This window comes from Ceratina calcarata, unplaced genomic scaffold, assembly GCF_001652005.2.
Source record: "Ceratina calcarata isolate Rehan_Ccalc_2016 unplaced genomic scaffold, ASM165200v1 scaffold127.2, whole genome shotgun sequence".
Classification (NCBI taxonomy): Eukaryota; Metazoa; Arthropoda; class Insecta; order Hymenoptera; family Apidae; genus Ceratina; species Ceratina calcarata.
The window spans coordinates 425,605-440,185 of NW_017133727.1; the positions used below are offsets into that span (position 1 = coordinate 425,605).

At 45.0% G+C, this 14,581-nt stretch overlaps 1 protein-coding gene and 1 long non-coding RNA gene across 7 annotated transcripts in view; one reads left to right on the top strand and one right to left on the bottom strand.

Moving 5' to 3' along the window:
- Eip74EF (Ecdysone-induced protein E74) overlaps positions 1-14,581 on the top strand; it is a 132,635-nt gene that overhangs the window by 38,119 nt on the left and 79,935 nt on the right. For 3 of the 6 annotated variants that reach the window (XM_026816146.1, XM_026816144.1, XM_026816149.1), the window contains exons 2-4: positions 205-494; positions 588-858; positions 914-1,036. In XM_026816146.1, coding sequence (XP_026671947.1) covers positions 351-494; positions 588-858; positions 914-1,036 — 538 coding nt within the window. In that variant the 5' untranslated portion in view covers positions 205-350. Of the gene's footprint in view, positions 1-204; positions 512-587; positions 859-913; positions 1,037-14,581 lie in introns of those variants that run through there. The other 3 variants (XM_018030510.2, XM_026816156.1, XM_026816163.1) reach the window with 2 other exon arrangements.
- The window catches only part of LOC113464730 (uncharacterized), an 85,154-nt gene continuing 80,587 nt past the window's right edge, over positions 10,015-14,581 (bottom strand). Inside the window, exons 2-3 of the long non-coding RNA XR_003389584.1 lie at positions 10,508-10,723; positions 10,015-10,347 (exon numbers count right to left, since the gene is read on the bottom strand). This is a non-coding gene — a long non-coding RNA (uncharacterized LOC113464730). The remainder of the gene's footprint in view (positions 10,348-10,507; positions 10,724-14,581) is intronic.

Consider the following 14,581-nt stretch of genomic DNA (forward strand, 5'->3'; position numbering starts at 1 on the left):
TAAATCGATCGATTCACCTCACGTCCAATCATCGATCATCGATATCTATGGCTCCGACATTTTACCGGTGAGGCGGTCGTAGTGCGATAATCGAACGCGAAATCATGTCCGTTCCGCGTAACGGGAGAAAGTAATTTTTTAATATTACACATTCACCGTTCGTTCGGATAAATCCTATAGGCAAACGTAATTGTTCTGTTTCAGGGGAATCGAAACAGCGCGTAGTTCGAAAGAGAGAAATCTGCGGAGCAGAAAAAGGAGGCGAAAAGTGGGGACGTTCCGGGGGTGGTTTTGGATGTTAGAAAGCGCGGGGGTGGCTAAACAGGCCCCGCCGCAGTGTACGGGTCCCGATGCCGGTCCCCGTATCACAAACCCTTACGCTAACCTCCACCCTCGTACCCAAGGAGGAGTCAAACATGCCCTTCATAGACGACGAGCTACTTTGGTGCCCTGACAATGACGGCAAAATGGTCGATTTGACTCAGTGCCTCCAGGTTGGTCCACCATAATGGTACACAATTTCACGTTCCAGCGATAATGCCTAATTATATTTTTACGAACTGACACGAATCTTGTTCTTTCATCAGGAGAGTAGTACAGGCCAATCAGTTGAATTCTCGACGATGGAATTGAGTGCCCTCGTGGGGACGCCGGCTGCCCCGAATATGCCGGCGGAAGAGGGCGAAGGAATGGCTAGCGTCGCTAACGAAGAACCGTTCGACACGTTAGACACATTCCTCCGAGAATTACAAGCCGATTTGGCTGAAGCCAGTCAGCCGACGTCTACGACGACTTCCATTACTCCTTCCTGCAGAAGGCAGAGGTACAACATTGCAGCTGCGAACCCTTTGCTAGCGGGTAAGTTCCTTCGTTTGAATTGATCTCGCTGGTAAGCATATTAAGTGTTCTTTAGTTGGTTTCTCTCTTGTCGCAGAAAAATTGGCAGCCCCTTCATCGCAAGCGTCTCCAGCTCCTATACCGTATGCAGCGAGAGCGGAGATCAAGACGGAGAACATTCAACCGGAGACGAGTAAAGGTAGGATTCATCATTTTAATATTTCCGGAATGAGCTATATAAACGACTGGAGTTTGAACAGTGGAACGCGACGATAAAGCGGGAATCTTATGGGAAATGCTTTCTATTTCTCTTCGACCTTTAAACATCATAACAATTTTATACCACTCGTTTCTTGGCGCATTATTCCTTACTTTTGTCAGCTGTTCACACTCCAGTTATTCGTATATTTGGTCGTCAAATCGTGGAACGGTCGTTGAAACAACCTGCGTTATCGACCGCATTGCAATTCGCAGTTCCCTGAGTTATCAGACTGAGTTTATATACCGAGCGCGGACATCGTCGGTACAGTAGGTCTGTTGTATTACCGTGTCGTACCAGGGCGCGTGTACCGTGTCCGCACGAGTGGAGGGCTCCACTCGACTCGTATCGCGAGGCCCGTTCGAATCCGATCCGCGCTCGGTATTTGAGCAATGTCGATTCGCTGCTCCGAAAGGGAAACCGGCCAAGGCCCCGCGAATCGCAACCAGACATCCGTGTTAGTGATAATTGCGCCTGCGTTCTTGTGCCGATGCGAAAAAAAGGCAGCCGCTGTTCGCGTGTGCCTTGTACGTGCACGAGCCCGCGCGCTCGTGTCCGTAATGGCCCAATTCTTACAATTTACAACCATGTCGTAACAGCGCACTACGTGCGTACGCGATTTCACGATTACTTCGAGCCAGCCTCGAGACATAGAAACGTGCAACGACCATCGAGGAAGAACGTATTTACACGACCTTAAAGCTTATGCGGCGCAAATATTATGCCACTTCACGCGTCAGGTGTCGCGTTCTATAAGTCGAAACATAGGTACTTGCTGAAACGACAACGGGACGGGCGTTCACGCGTCCACTCCGATACGTACGTATAAACGCGTTGCACGCACGTGTATGTATCGTCTTTGCATGCGTATCTCATGTACGACACTGGCAAAGTGGTAACGACCTTTTGTAGGCCGCGTGAGACGCTTAGCCTTTAACCCGAGCATTTAAAACGATCAAAGGGGCGGACGAGTTTTTCTGTCTGCAGTTCGTCAGAGACTTTGAACGATAACAAAGAAAAATTTTATGCTTCGCGTAAGAGCGACCGCTTGTTGAAGCATTGCTTTGGTTCCAAGTAAAAAACGCGAACAATGTTTTTTAAAAGTTTCGTCGATGAAGCACGCTTTCGATTTTCGGTGTTTGGAATCATCGAAGGGGAGTTCAGAAGTTTCCCCTCGCGGCTCGCTTCTTCTCGTTCCTTGCGAACTACAGGGATACGCAGATTCTTGCTACGTGACGTTTGTTAGCGTTTTTAACGGTCCGCGGTGAATCCGACGATTCCGTTTGAAACCGCAGCCCGTAACGGACAATTACGTGCTGTTAGAACACGAATTGAGGAATGGGTGCTTGCCGTTGTTCTTTTCACATTTTTAGAAAGCGGTTGGAAAGTGAGAAACGGTGTACTTTCTAGCAAAACTATTATAAATACAGATTAGAGTGCTCTCCCTACGAAATATATTAACCAAAAGCATGACCTTCGCGTATTCACGACCCAATTGTAGTCTATAGCAATTTAGCGACCGGTAGTCCATTTCCGCTTCTCCCGGTGGGACGCGAAAGGACAACGTCGGTCGCCCATCGATCTTTGTACCAAAAATACTTGCTCGTTATCATTAGTCTCCTCCCTCGCGTAACACAGCCGATCGGTATGTAAACCGACGGGTTGACTGGAAACGAATTCCGAGTCGCGTCCGTGAACCAATCCACCCAGTGAACTCCTTAAGTCGTTGCGGAGGAGAAAAGAAACAACTTCTCATGAATACTCTCGCGTGCACTTTTGCTCGCTCTCGACTCACTGTCTCGTCTCTCTCGGACACGCATCACTTTCGCCATGTGCATCCTGCGTAACCGACAAAAACTGGATTTTCACGTGGAATCATCAGCGTCGTTACACTCGCGAAAAACAGGAACATCGATGAGTTCCCACATTCTATCTCTTAAGCAAAATTGTTGCTTTCTAATTAAAACAAATCTGTCTACCGTTTGCTGTCAGTTTTCGTTCCAAGTAATCTAAATTAATTGAGAGTTTTAAGATTGATGATACGAAATATACTGTGTAATATTTCCAGTATCCTCACATTTATAGAAGTGGGCACATTAGACTTCAATTCTGATATCAGGAAAAAGATGATTTTTAATGATCGCGAAAAAAATTAGTTTGGGTAACGCACGCATTTGCAAGCGAACACGTTTCTTTACCCCCTGTTGCATCCAGCTGCGCGACTCCGCTGCACTTGTCGCTACCCTCGTTCCCTTGACCCTCTTCAAACACATAAATTCTCTCCCTTCCCTTCTCGCGTCGTCTCTTTTTACCCTGTCCGTCTGTTTCCGTCCCTCGGCTCGGCTCGGGTTAGGGCCCCACGGAAATAGATTCGAGAGTCGGCGTTCATTTCTTCCCTTTTCTCCTTTCCCCTTTCTCTACCCTTGGTCTTTCTGACTGTTCGTCGAAGAAAAACAGGTGCAGCGAATCGATACACCCCGGCCGTATTGCCATCGATGCATCTTCCTCCCTGACTCTCGCACACAGCCACTGGTCACACAGCTAAAATTTATTTTCCTGTCTTTCTTCAACGCCTTTCCACGTTTCTATTCCTAACTGTATAGGAAAACGACGCCTGCCAAGACTTTCAGAGATCGTACGGTTCATCGCAGTTATATTCAGTAAATAGTATTTTGGTAACGAAGAGAATACAAAAAGTGGACATAATATCTAAGCACGCAACAGATAAAAATTATTATTATTTGCTTAGTGCAAAAACAATTTAATTTTTTTAAATGGCGTCATAAAAATCTTGTTTAACATAAAAATGTGCGGTGTGTTTTATTAAAAATAAAAGAGACGAACGATGCAAAAAGTAATATGTTAACGGTACGCAAGTTGGATTAAGTTAAATGGAATCGCGCGTAACCGGTGTTCGGATCTCGGATCGGTTGGGTAATCGGCTTCCTCGTATTGCCACACACTGCGTACCCCGCGTACGCGCATACATACAGACGTACGTCGTGTTCCGTCTCCGTTCCACGCTCCTCGTCGACGTCCGTCTACTTCATTTACTCGCGCAGTCGTTCTTTCCAGCCGGATAGCAAGCGAGTACTCGCGTTTGAAAGTGAAGTCAAGATGGCCACTTGAAAAGACATCGAACCGTAGAATGTGCTTACACGCACCTCCCACTTGGCGTTCCTCGTCGAGCATGTGCGAACATTTTCGAGGCGCGCGCGCGCGCTTACCTCGCGACCGACCGGCGATAGTGCAGCCACGTAATGAGAGTGTTGACATTTTCTGCAATCGGGTCAGGGCCCCCGTCGAGCGCTCCGGCATTACCTATAACCCCTTCCGAGGCAATATTCGTGTGCGCTGACTATTTAACGTTCGATCGCGACGCGGACAAAACTCTCCCGGGAATTAAGCAGACCTCTTCGAATGGCCTACGCCGTGGAAACCCGTCTTTTAAATCTTCCTCCTGCTCGTTTCTGCGAGCAATTGATTGAACTGGCCAGTCGAAGTAAAATATTGAACGCGTCATTTTGAGATCGCGACGTGAAAACGTATTTTATTTCCTTTTGAAGAACGAACTCCTTGAGCAATCGCGACCCGATTTTAGGGCACCGATCCAATCAGCGGAGTGACTCGGTACAGAGCGAACGTGTCTACGCGATGAATCATCGTAGCCGCTTTTCCTCGGGAAAGGACTATGCTAAATTGACGCGTAAATACGTAACGTGACAGAAACGCGGCGAGACGAGATGAACAAAAAGTCCTCCTCCCCTTCGGGGACCACTTTTTTTTTTGTTCTACTTTCACGAGCTCGTCGCCTTTCTTCGTCGAAAACGTTCCGCTCATATTGACCCTCGCGTTTCGGTATTGTAGACAGTAAACATTGGGCGTCTGCGTCGTCGACGACGCGATGCACCGAGAGGAGAAAAATTGTTTTTGTAAGTACACGCGGAAGGAGAAACTAACGACCGATTCCCTTCCGATTTCTCCACTGTAAAAGCTTGCGATAATATTTACCCGAGGCCTCGTTGTTTCTCCGAGGCGTCGGCCTCCGAAACAGAGAGGCTGCTCGTCCTTTTGCTAATTCCTTCGATTCACTCAGCGCGTCGCACCGCAGCGTCTGAAAATTCATGCTCGAAGAAGCCCGCATCTCTGGCCGGCGCGTCGTGTTGGTTCGACGAAACGAATTCCGAGAACCACCTGTTGGAAATCTACCTCTGGCTGAGTAAACATGTTTTCCTTGCCGCGGAGCACATCGACTTCTGAACGAAATTTTCAACTCCCATTCTCCGACCGTCCTGTTCCACGTATCCGTCTTAAAGTATCCGAACGCAGTTTTGTTTATGCAATTTATTTTATCCTTTAGCTACAAATTTTTCTGGCTGCATTCGCGAAGTAAATCTTGTTCAGGCGAGCGTGTCAAGCCGCTGGAGTCGACAAAACGGTTGGCTGTTCTCTTTGAGCTAATACCGCAGTGATTATTGTCATGTGCACGGTTTAATATATTCGTCAAAAGTCGTAAAGTCGTAGGAGACATGTGGAGGGTTCTCGAAACCGAAACGGAGGTTTCTCGTGAACAGACGGTCGTCTTCTCTCTTACGCTCGGCGTTAAAATCTTCGGGGTCGTTAACGGGCGAAGGAGGGCTCGTGTGACAGGTGTGCGGTCTCGAGGTTCGTCTCGGAAGGGGTTGACAAAAAATTCGAAACCATAACACACGGAAACGGTACAACGACGACGACGACGCGGACCCGCGAGGCGTAGATACATACGTATTAAGGAGGAACACGTGCAAGCGTTGGCCCCGTGCAACGAACCCGGAGCTTTTTCGGAACCGACGCGGCCGCTCTGTTTACAATACAGACTTCCTCGACAGTGCCTTTGAGGGAGGCCCTTTTTCCGGCGAAAGATCTCCCGCGACTTTTTCCAAATTCTCGAAATCGACGTAACTGGAACTCATCCTCACGTCGCGTCGCTTCGTACATCAGCGTTTTGTTTTTCTAAGGGAATTTATGGCGATTCATACTCTTAATTACAAACATTTGTTTGGACGAATTTGCCTATAAATGAACTGTGTAAAATAATTTTTTCGTATAAAAATAACTAAAGGTGACCAAGTTATGCGCTTCACACTGGTAAGGCTCCTTAACTTGTTTTCTCAATTTTCAAGCTCCCATATAAAAATACATGAATTATCACGAGTAACCATGAAATAACCGATACATTTTTAATTTTATTGAAAGATGTTTCAAAATGATTTTCCGTTCATTGTATTCCGTTTTAACAAAATTTTATTCATTCTCTCAAGACCTTTCAAGAGGGTCAGTAAGCATTGCTATTTTAGATGATAATTCTCATTGACTCACTGTAGCATGAGATGACTAACCTAAATACATCGCGGAACGTTGATATCAAGAAATAATAGGAAGTGGTTATTATATAATCGTTCGAAGTCGCCGAGTTTAATGCAAAAGCGAACGACTGACGCGTTATTTTCATCGAACTCCGGAAAGACTCTTGGAAGCAGCGTCGCCGGGGCGGAAACCTCCAAGGTTCGTTCATTGTGTCGATACGACGCTTCCTTCCTTTTTTTTTATTTAACAACAACAAAATGCGCTCGTAGCCGGGTATGGGTCGCGGCGGTGCGCTCGGTATAATTAAGCGCGAAGGACACGCGGGTCGGTAACTCAATTCCCACGAGCCGTGCCGAGCCGAGTCGATCGGCGCTGCTGCGTGCGTGTACGTGTACACGCGGCTCCGTGACTTCTGCTTCGCGTTTCCTCGCCGACGTGTTTCCATGCAATTTTCCTGACAGTCCATCTCCGTCTTTCGCAATGGAAATTAGCTTCGCACGGAAAGCGGAAGTGGCCGAGGAGGAACACAATGCCCGGTTCCTCGAACGGTCGAGCGTAATTAAGGATGTCTCTCGATTATTCGTGCTAGATGCCTTACTTTCAAACACGTTTCGTGTACTTATCACGTGTACAACGTGTGCATCTCTACGTCAACGAGTAACGACGCACTCAGTTTCTTACTTCGCGCATGGAAGTTAGGAATAAATGCTGTTCGCCGTAACACTTTATTAGCAAGTTCGTAATATCGGTTTTCCGCGGAATGCTGATTCCGGCATTCAAAATTCCGGTCGGCTGGCGGCGAACACCGCGGCGTTCACCGAGGCGATTCTCGCGCGAGCAGAATTGTCGCGAAAGTAGGCCGATCGAATTCAATAGCGGCGGAAAAATATAAACAAAAAAGGAGGGAGGTAGGCCGGCACGTCGTCGTTTGAAAGAGGCTAACGCCGCGGAGAGGCTCGTGTAATCTTTTATCCTTGGACCTATCCCATATACCAGGTAAACAGTTTCACAAGAGAATCATGGCGAATCGAGATCGGGAATTTCCTTATACTACGCGAGTCACGGGTACCTCTGTGTAATTCTGTATTTAAAAGCTTGTAATACGCAACCACGCATTCTCTGTCGACGCGCGAAATTGGGTTACAGTTAGTCAGAAAAACGATCGATCGATCGATCGGTCGTGTCTCCTGACTCGACCAGTTTTGTTCATCGCCCTTAGGTGCCTTCGCGAATGTCTTACACTTCCTTGTAATTGTTCCACCGTTTTCGCCTTGATTGTTACGTCAAACGTTACCGTTAAAACTAAAACGAGCAGATTCCCGATTATCGGACAGATCTTTTCCAGAAGATATTCAAAGTACGTTCACATTTCTTGAAATCTGAAATTATGTCCGTAGTCGTTTTATTTAAAATCGCCGACAGGCGAAATTGAAACTCCGAAATAGGTCCGAGAACGGAAGCGATTTGGTCGCGTAACCGCGTTGGGCAATCGCAATGGAAATTTTTTCCACGTTTTCGACGTTTCTTTCTGTTTACGAACGTGTTCGATCCGAGGAATGATCGTGGAGTGGAGGGATCGAGGAAAATACGATTTAAATTCGATTTCGGCATACATTCGATGCGAGGTTGCGCTTCGATTTCAATGGAAGATTGACATCAGAAGAATTCTGGTTTGAGGTTTGGGCGATGCGCGCAGGCGATTTTCCGTGGATTTCCTGACGATTTTTCCGGAATATATGAAATCGTGTCGTCACTAATAACAATTAACTGAGTACAAAGTTCCGATCGCGCATTTAAACGGAAGATTCGATACGCAGTTTATATGAACCGTGTTCGTTGTGAACATTGAATAGATCCGATTCCCATTATACTGTTTAAAGTTTTGTTGCGTTTACTGATTTACGGCCCCTCTGAGGATTGCATCGCCTAGGTAAAAATTAAAGGAAAACCGGCTGGTTTTCAATGGAAATCGCGTCAACATCCAACGATGCCTCGAAAGGAAATCTTTCGTAGAATCATAGAGAATTTGCAGTTAATATCTAGATGTTCCGTTTTATGGCTTTATTTCAAAGAGTATATGAGGAAAGTATGTTTATACTTTAAATAAGATAAGTGTATTAAACGTTGCTGTAACACTATCAGTTTCAAGGAACGTAGGTTCCAAGATTTGATTCCAAGATTCGGTTCCAAGTAATGTATCTATCAAGCGTGTTAATGGAGAGCCCAAAGACAAATACAATTCTATTGATCACGATGCACGCACTAAATGTAAAATTATTCAGATTTATGCTGCATTAATTGTAAACAATTTTATCGAAATTTACTGAAGAGATTGTACGAGATCTCTGAAGTTCCTCAAAGAGTTCGACTTATTCCATCTAATATGAAGAAATAATCGAATCGTGTCACTGAGCAATTGTGATCAATTCGGAATGGTCAATTCAGTAATAATACGTTTATGGTGGTCGCTAATAATCTCTTCAGATCAATGCGACTCTAAATAATAAAACTAAAAAAATTTTATCGAAGACATCGATGAATCGCGAGGGCATGATTCCCATCGACGGGTATCACGACGTGGCGCGGCGGGGCGAATAGATTGGATGCGTGGAAGGGTAGCAATACGTGTATGGCAACGCAACAGTGTTACGTCAGTGAAAGTGTTATGCCAATGTGGGCCGAGGCTAACCTGTAAGCCCTGTCTCCGCGTGTAAATACGCGCACACGTGTACGCCGGCGTGTACTTGCACGGAGAGAAGCGCAAGAGATGACGGACACACTGTTTCCATCGTTGTATAAGCTGCCAGCCGACCAAATTCCGTATTACTTAATGTAATATACATACATGCCTCCCTCGATCTCCTCGTTCCTTTCTCGAAGTGTGCCACCCATAGGCATAATTTATCTTTCGTTTTCAATTTTAATGATCAAAGCAACGTAGCTACTTAGATTTATTTAGATAGACGTGCCCTTTAAACTTTAAAGTTGCCGAGAAACATATTTTAGGACAAGCTGTATTGATCACGTGGCTGCGAGTTTAATTGGAAAAGATTAGAAATCGTAATGCAAACGAGGTAAAATAAATGTAATAAGCGTGGCAGAGTTGTGACAAGTAGGAGGAAGTCGATGCAATGTCGCGGAGAATATGTCTCGGATCTGTTCGCGTATCGGAGATTGGGACAGGCGAACGATCGAAACGTGGTATTGTTAGACGGATGACATCTCCGTTGAAGAATGCGCCGTTAAGGATACGATACGCGTAATCGGTTTCTCCATGTATATACGTGGGACGTGCGAGGATTGCCGCTCGTAATCGAGCACAGTTCACGGACGATTGTAACCGATGCATCGCCTTCGGCTGTACAATCATTCTCTATCCTGTTCGATTTTTGGGTTATCTCGTCGCAACGCTCGTTAGATTCTCCGTAGAAGATGACGCAGAAGCGACTGCATGTTCTTCGTTTTACATTCTAAAAGTACGTTTATTTGTTCATACGTTTTATCATCGTAATTTGTCCAAATCCTCTTTCTGATTCTTATTATTCTATATTATTATATCTATATTATCGTGTTATAAGGTGTAATCCATAATTATACGTACGAAGGGCTTTCACAAGCGTGGAATGTCTAGCTTGTTACAAGAATAGAATAATGATTGGAAATCAGTGGCGAGGCTAGTGCTATATTTAATTGTTCAAGTATGACTGAAATCGATTCAGCAACTTTCGAATGAACGTTTCGACGTCCTTGCCTCACCTTGTTTAGCGCTTCCCGTGCTCCGAAACTTTAGGTGCCGCCTTCGTGTTTGCGTTCTCCGGTCCAGGAATTCCGGAAGGCAGGTCTTCCTGTCTCGAATTTGGGTCCTCGTAATGCATGCTCATCGTGGGTCATACCGTCAATCGTACCTTAAGAATGTATTGGCTATACAGTCAATCTCAAAAGTTTATGCACTTTAGAAACGCATTTTTTTAAAAAGAAATCGGACGTCGGAAGAACATTGCTAATAATAAACAACAAAAAAAATTTTCAATTTTTCCGAGAAAAAAAGATGGAGAAAAAGGTTACCGCTATTTTCTCCCTCTCCTTGCTCTCCCCTCTGGGTGTTAACGTTGAATTTGCGAAATGTCCGATTTATAAATCAACGTCTGTCGATTTGGCGACTCTTCGTCGATCCACGTTGTTGGACCGAACGTGGGCATTAGAGTTACAATAAAAGTGTCACCGAGAATTCCTCGTCAACGAATTCGACAGTCGAAACCTCGAGGCGACGTCCGATGATCCCTAAAAGAAATCTCGATCAAAATTCGATATGAGATCGAGGAGATGGGTTTAACAATGTTGCATTTATCATTGAAATATTTGTGAACCGATGTCTGCCCGAAACGATTTTACTTAATGAATAATTGACTTGCAACACTCGAGTCTGGATATTTTCGTTCTGATAAGCTACCGATGTTCGACTACGGAATTATTGAACGCGTTCTGCGAATACCCGCCGTTATTGAGCAGCCGGCGACTGATTTTCATAAATAAGTCACGATGTCAATTTTCACGTCTTTTTATGAACCAGTCCGTACAGTATCAAAACATACTCTAATTTAAGCTTTCTATATTTTTTTTTCTATCTTTCATATTGTTTCAATAGAGTTAATACATGAATGTATAATCTCGTTGTACCGGCATCAACCTTTTGTAGCGTCTCGCCGGTGTATATTAGACTCGCGTCAGGACGGTCTTTAATTAAAGTGCGCAGCCTTGTTTCGATGTGTATCTCCAGGAAAAGGAAAACTCGCTGGCATATGAGAACGAGAAAATGTTGAGGAAGGCGAACGGCTAAATAAAATAGAAAGGAACGGAACGGAACGGAAGTCTGGTTCGTGTCACAATCGCGCGTTAACGCGTCTACTCGCGTAGCCACCCCTAGCCTGAGTCGTGGGATTCGGTAACGCCCTTCAGGTTTCTAACGAGGGATCCGCGCGCGAGATCTCGCATCTAGATCTACGAAGATTTCAGCTTCGTCGGAATTCCAGACGCACGAGCCAATAACGATAATTACGCTCTTCCGTCAACGCATCTCTCCATTCCTCATTTCCTCCGTTTTTATCTCTCTGCTGGCGATCCTTTTTTCTGGGTCGCGGTTCTGTTTTTTTCGGTCGGTCGTTTGGCCGGCTTTTCCGGCGGATAGGAATTACCGCGATGAATATTCAACAGGCTGTCGGAATCCATTGGCGGACGGGTTTTTAAGCAGCGCGAAACGTGGACAGGCAAAGAGTTATCCGTTTAGAGAGGATTTACGGGCTGCGGTTATAGAGCCTCGTTACTTTACGAAATGATGCAAATTCTCAAATCGAATAGGAGATCATGGTCAGATTTATGGTTGCTCGACCGCGTAAAAAAAAAATGTTTCTTCATGAAAATTCCGCCGAGGGGCGATAAAACAGTGTATACTTTTCTTCGATCTCGAAACTCCTTTGATCCCTCGTCGAAGCGCGTTTCTTTCGTCGGAAATGTTTCCCACCGAAGTGGGCTAGACTTAACGGTACAGTCGTCTGGCAGATTTCATAACAGTACACGTTCAAATCACTTGTCGATCCTCGTGACCTATTTTAAGATCTGTATTGCATACGGCGTGTCGATGTATATACGAAATGCTGATCACGAGCTTTCTCAAAGTTTTTGAATAAAAAAGAAGGCTCTCGTCGGTCGACGCCCCGGCACTGATCCCAGATGATAATTTATTCCCATGGAATCGACCCACATTTGTTTTCTCAACGCGCCCGCTATCGGCTCAGGGATGACGTTACAGATCTAAGGTCTCTGCCAAGCCGGAAATCGCCCGTTACTCTCGCGATCCAGTCTACTCGTCGCGTCGTTCACCATCCCTCTGAGCAGCCATCTGTGTATTTCGGCTACCACCCGAAAAAACTTATCGAGAAGATCGCCAGACGGAAGAGCACGATCGCGTTGCTCCCCGGGAATAACTAATCGACGTAGTTTACGTTCAAGTGTCTTTTCTCTGAGAAATACTACCAATTTTTGGTATACATATAAGATGACCTTAGTGATGTCCTTTATTTGAACTTTCCATGGACAATTTTACACAGCCGTGACCAGGAATCGATTTCTTAATTTTGGACGGAAAACTTGGCAATATTTAAACCATTTATTTTGTTATTGTTTCATTTCTTAGTGTCTTATTGAAAAGTAACAAGAATATGAAGTTCGTCTGGTCGAAAATCAGTCGCGTTAAGACAAGGTGGTAATTTAAAGCGATCGAACATGCCGCTGTGTTCGCCAAACGAGATTTATCGGCGTTAGTGTAATTGTAAAGTGTACGAAGATTATTCTTGCTAAACATATTTATATTAAATGACGCGGTTATTGGATGCTTGACTAATTCGAATCCGTGGGTATTTCGGTTGGTCTGGACTTATATAAAGCGCGAGAAATTGGAGAGATCGTCCTGTTCCGTGATCGATCCGTCTTCGAGACGTAGTAGTACAACGTAGGGATTATTTCCGACGGCCACGTGGTCGTCGCACCGCTGCTGCGCCGGCCGTCTATCTATGTAAATTGGGTCATCAGACGTCTTTCCAATTTAATTGCTCGAAGCGCTGAGAAACCGCGGCCGCTCGCCACAGTTACGTTTTATTTCAGGATCATCGATAATTTTTCAGTCTCCATTAGTCGGACAGTTCCTCGTCGACAAGAACTGATCGCGATGATCCATATCAGTGAATAATTTCCAAATATCATAACTCGCATCCGTTCATTTCGTTTCAAAATAATAAGTGGTCACTACCTCTATTTCCACACTCTATTTCGTCCTTCTCAGAGTCAAGTTTTGAGATTTTTTATGGAATGTTAATTTAAAAAGTGGAATTATAGATTGACATTTCCTTTTTCCTTCAGTTATGATAATAATGAAATAATCTCCATTTTTTACACGTGACGTTTCTCTATAAATGGGTAAAATCCGCGGTTTATTAATTACTATAGATATTTGTTAACCCCCATTTCGTGTTTGAGGAAAAGTCGAGAATTAAAAAACATTGGATCGGAGACTTTTTTATCGCGACCTGTGCAAACTGTCGGCTGCGTTGTCACTGCAGCAGCTAGATCAGACGTACATGTAGGTACGTAGGTACGTAACGCGCGTCGGGAGGAGGGACGGAATCCGTTTCGAGGACATCGCGAAAACGGCCACACGCAGTTTCGCCATGTTTGGCGAGACCCAGGGAGCTCATGAAAAGTGCAACAGTTTCCACCGGAATAGTCCGAGCGTGTAGTCTTGCGCGCGTCGTTCGGCAAAACGAGCTCACGTATATTTCTTCTTAAAAGCAAATTTCGAAGAGGTATATAAAAAAGGAGGGCAATGAGACTGGACGGAAGAAAGGAAAATTGAATGTGAAGGGGTGTGTCCACTTGTGTCATGTTATCGTGGCATGCGTGCTGTATGCGCTGTTACTCACGAGTCTTACGACCTATTGTAAAACAAGTGAGACAATACGAATTATTGCTAAAAATAACTGTTTTTCATGACACTATAAATAATCCTTATAAAAGTGAAATTCAAGAATAGATTAAACACTGTCAACTAAAAAATTCATACACTACATTTTCTGATGAATCACAAGAATAATCAATTGTTTTATATGCCTATTCTTATTGATTTATGTAACTAAGAACTACGTAACCAAATGAGATAATCCGAGATTATGAAGGAGCAGATAAAAATTTGTGTCCTGAGATCTGTGGACGTACAATAATGTTGCAACTGTTACACAGCGCCTTAACATCGCGACGCGATGGAACGTGGCTGGTTGCTTCCTGCTCGCGGTTCTATCGAGATTCGTGGAAAAGTCGTGTCGAGTGATACGATCCGACGCGACGTGTAGGAAGAGAACTTTGTAAATTGGGTCGCCGCAGAACGCGCGTCACTGATTACTACACGGTTGTTCCTTTCTTCTCTGTCTCTCCTCCTCTCCTGTTTCCGTTACCCGCTACACTGCTCGATGCGATGCATCGCATGCAAACCGATTCGCGGTATCTTCGATTCGTTCATAAGAGCTCGCCTAGACCCAATTGCAGGGTCGCGACTAGAGCGCATGCAAACACGTCTCTGATATCCATATTTGA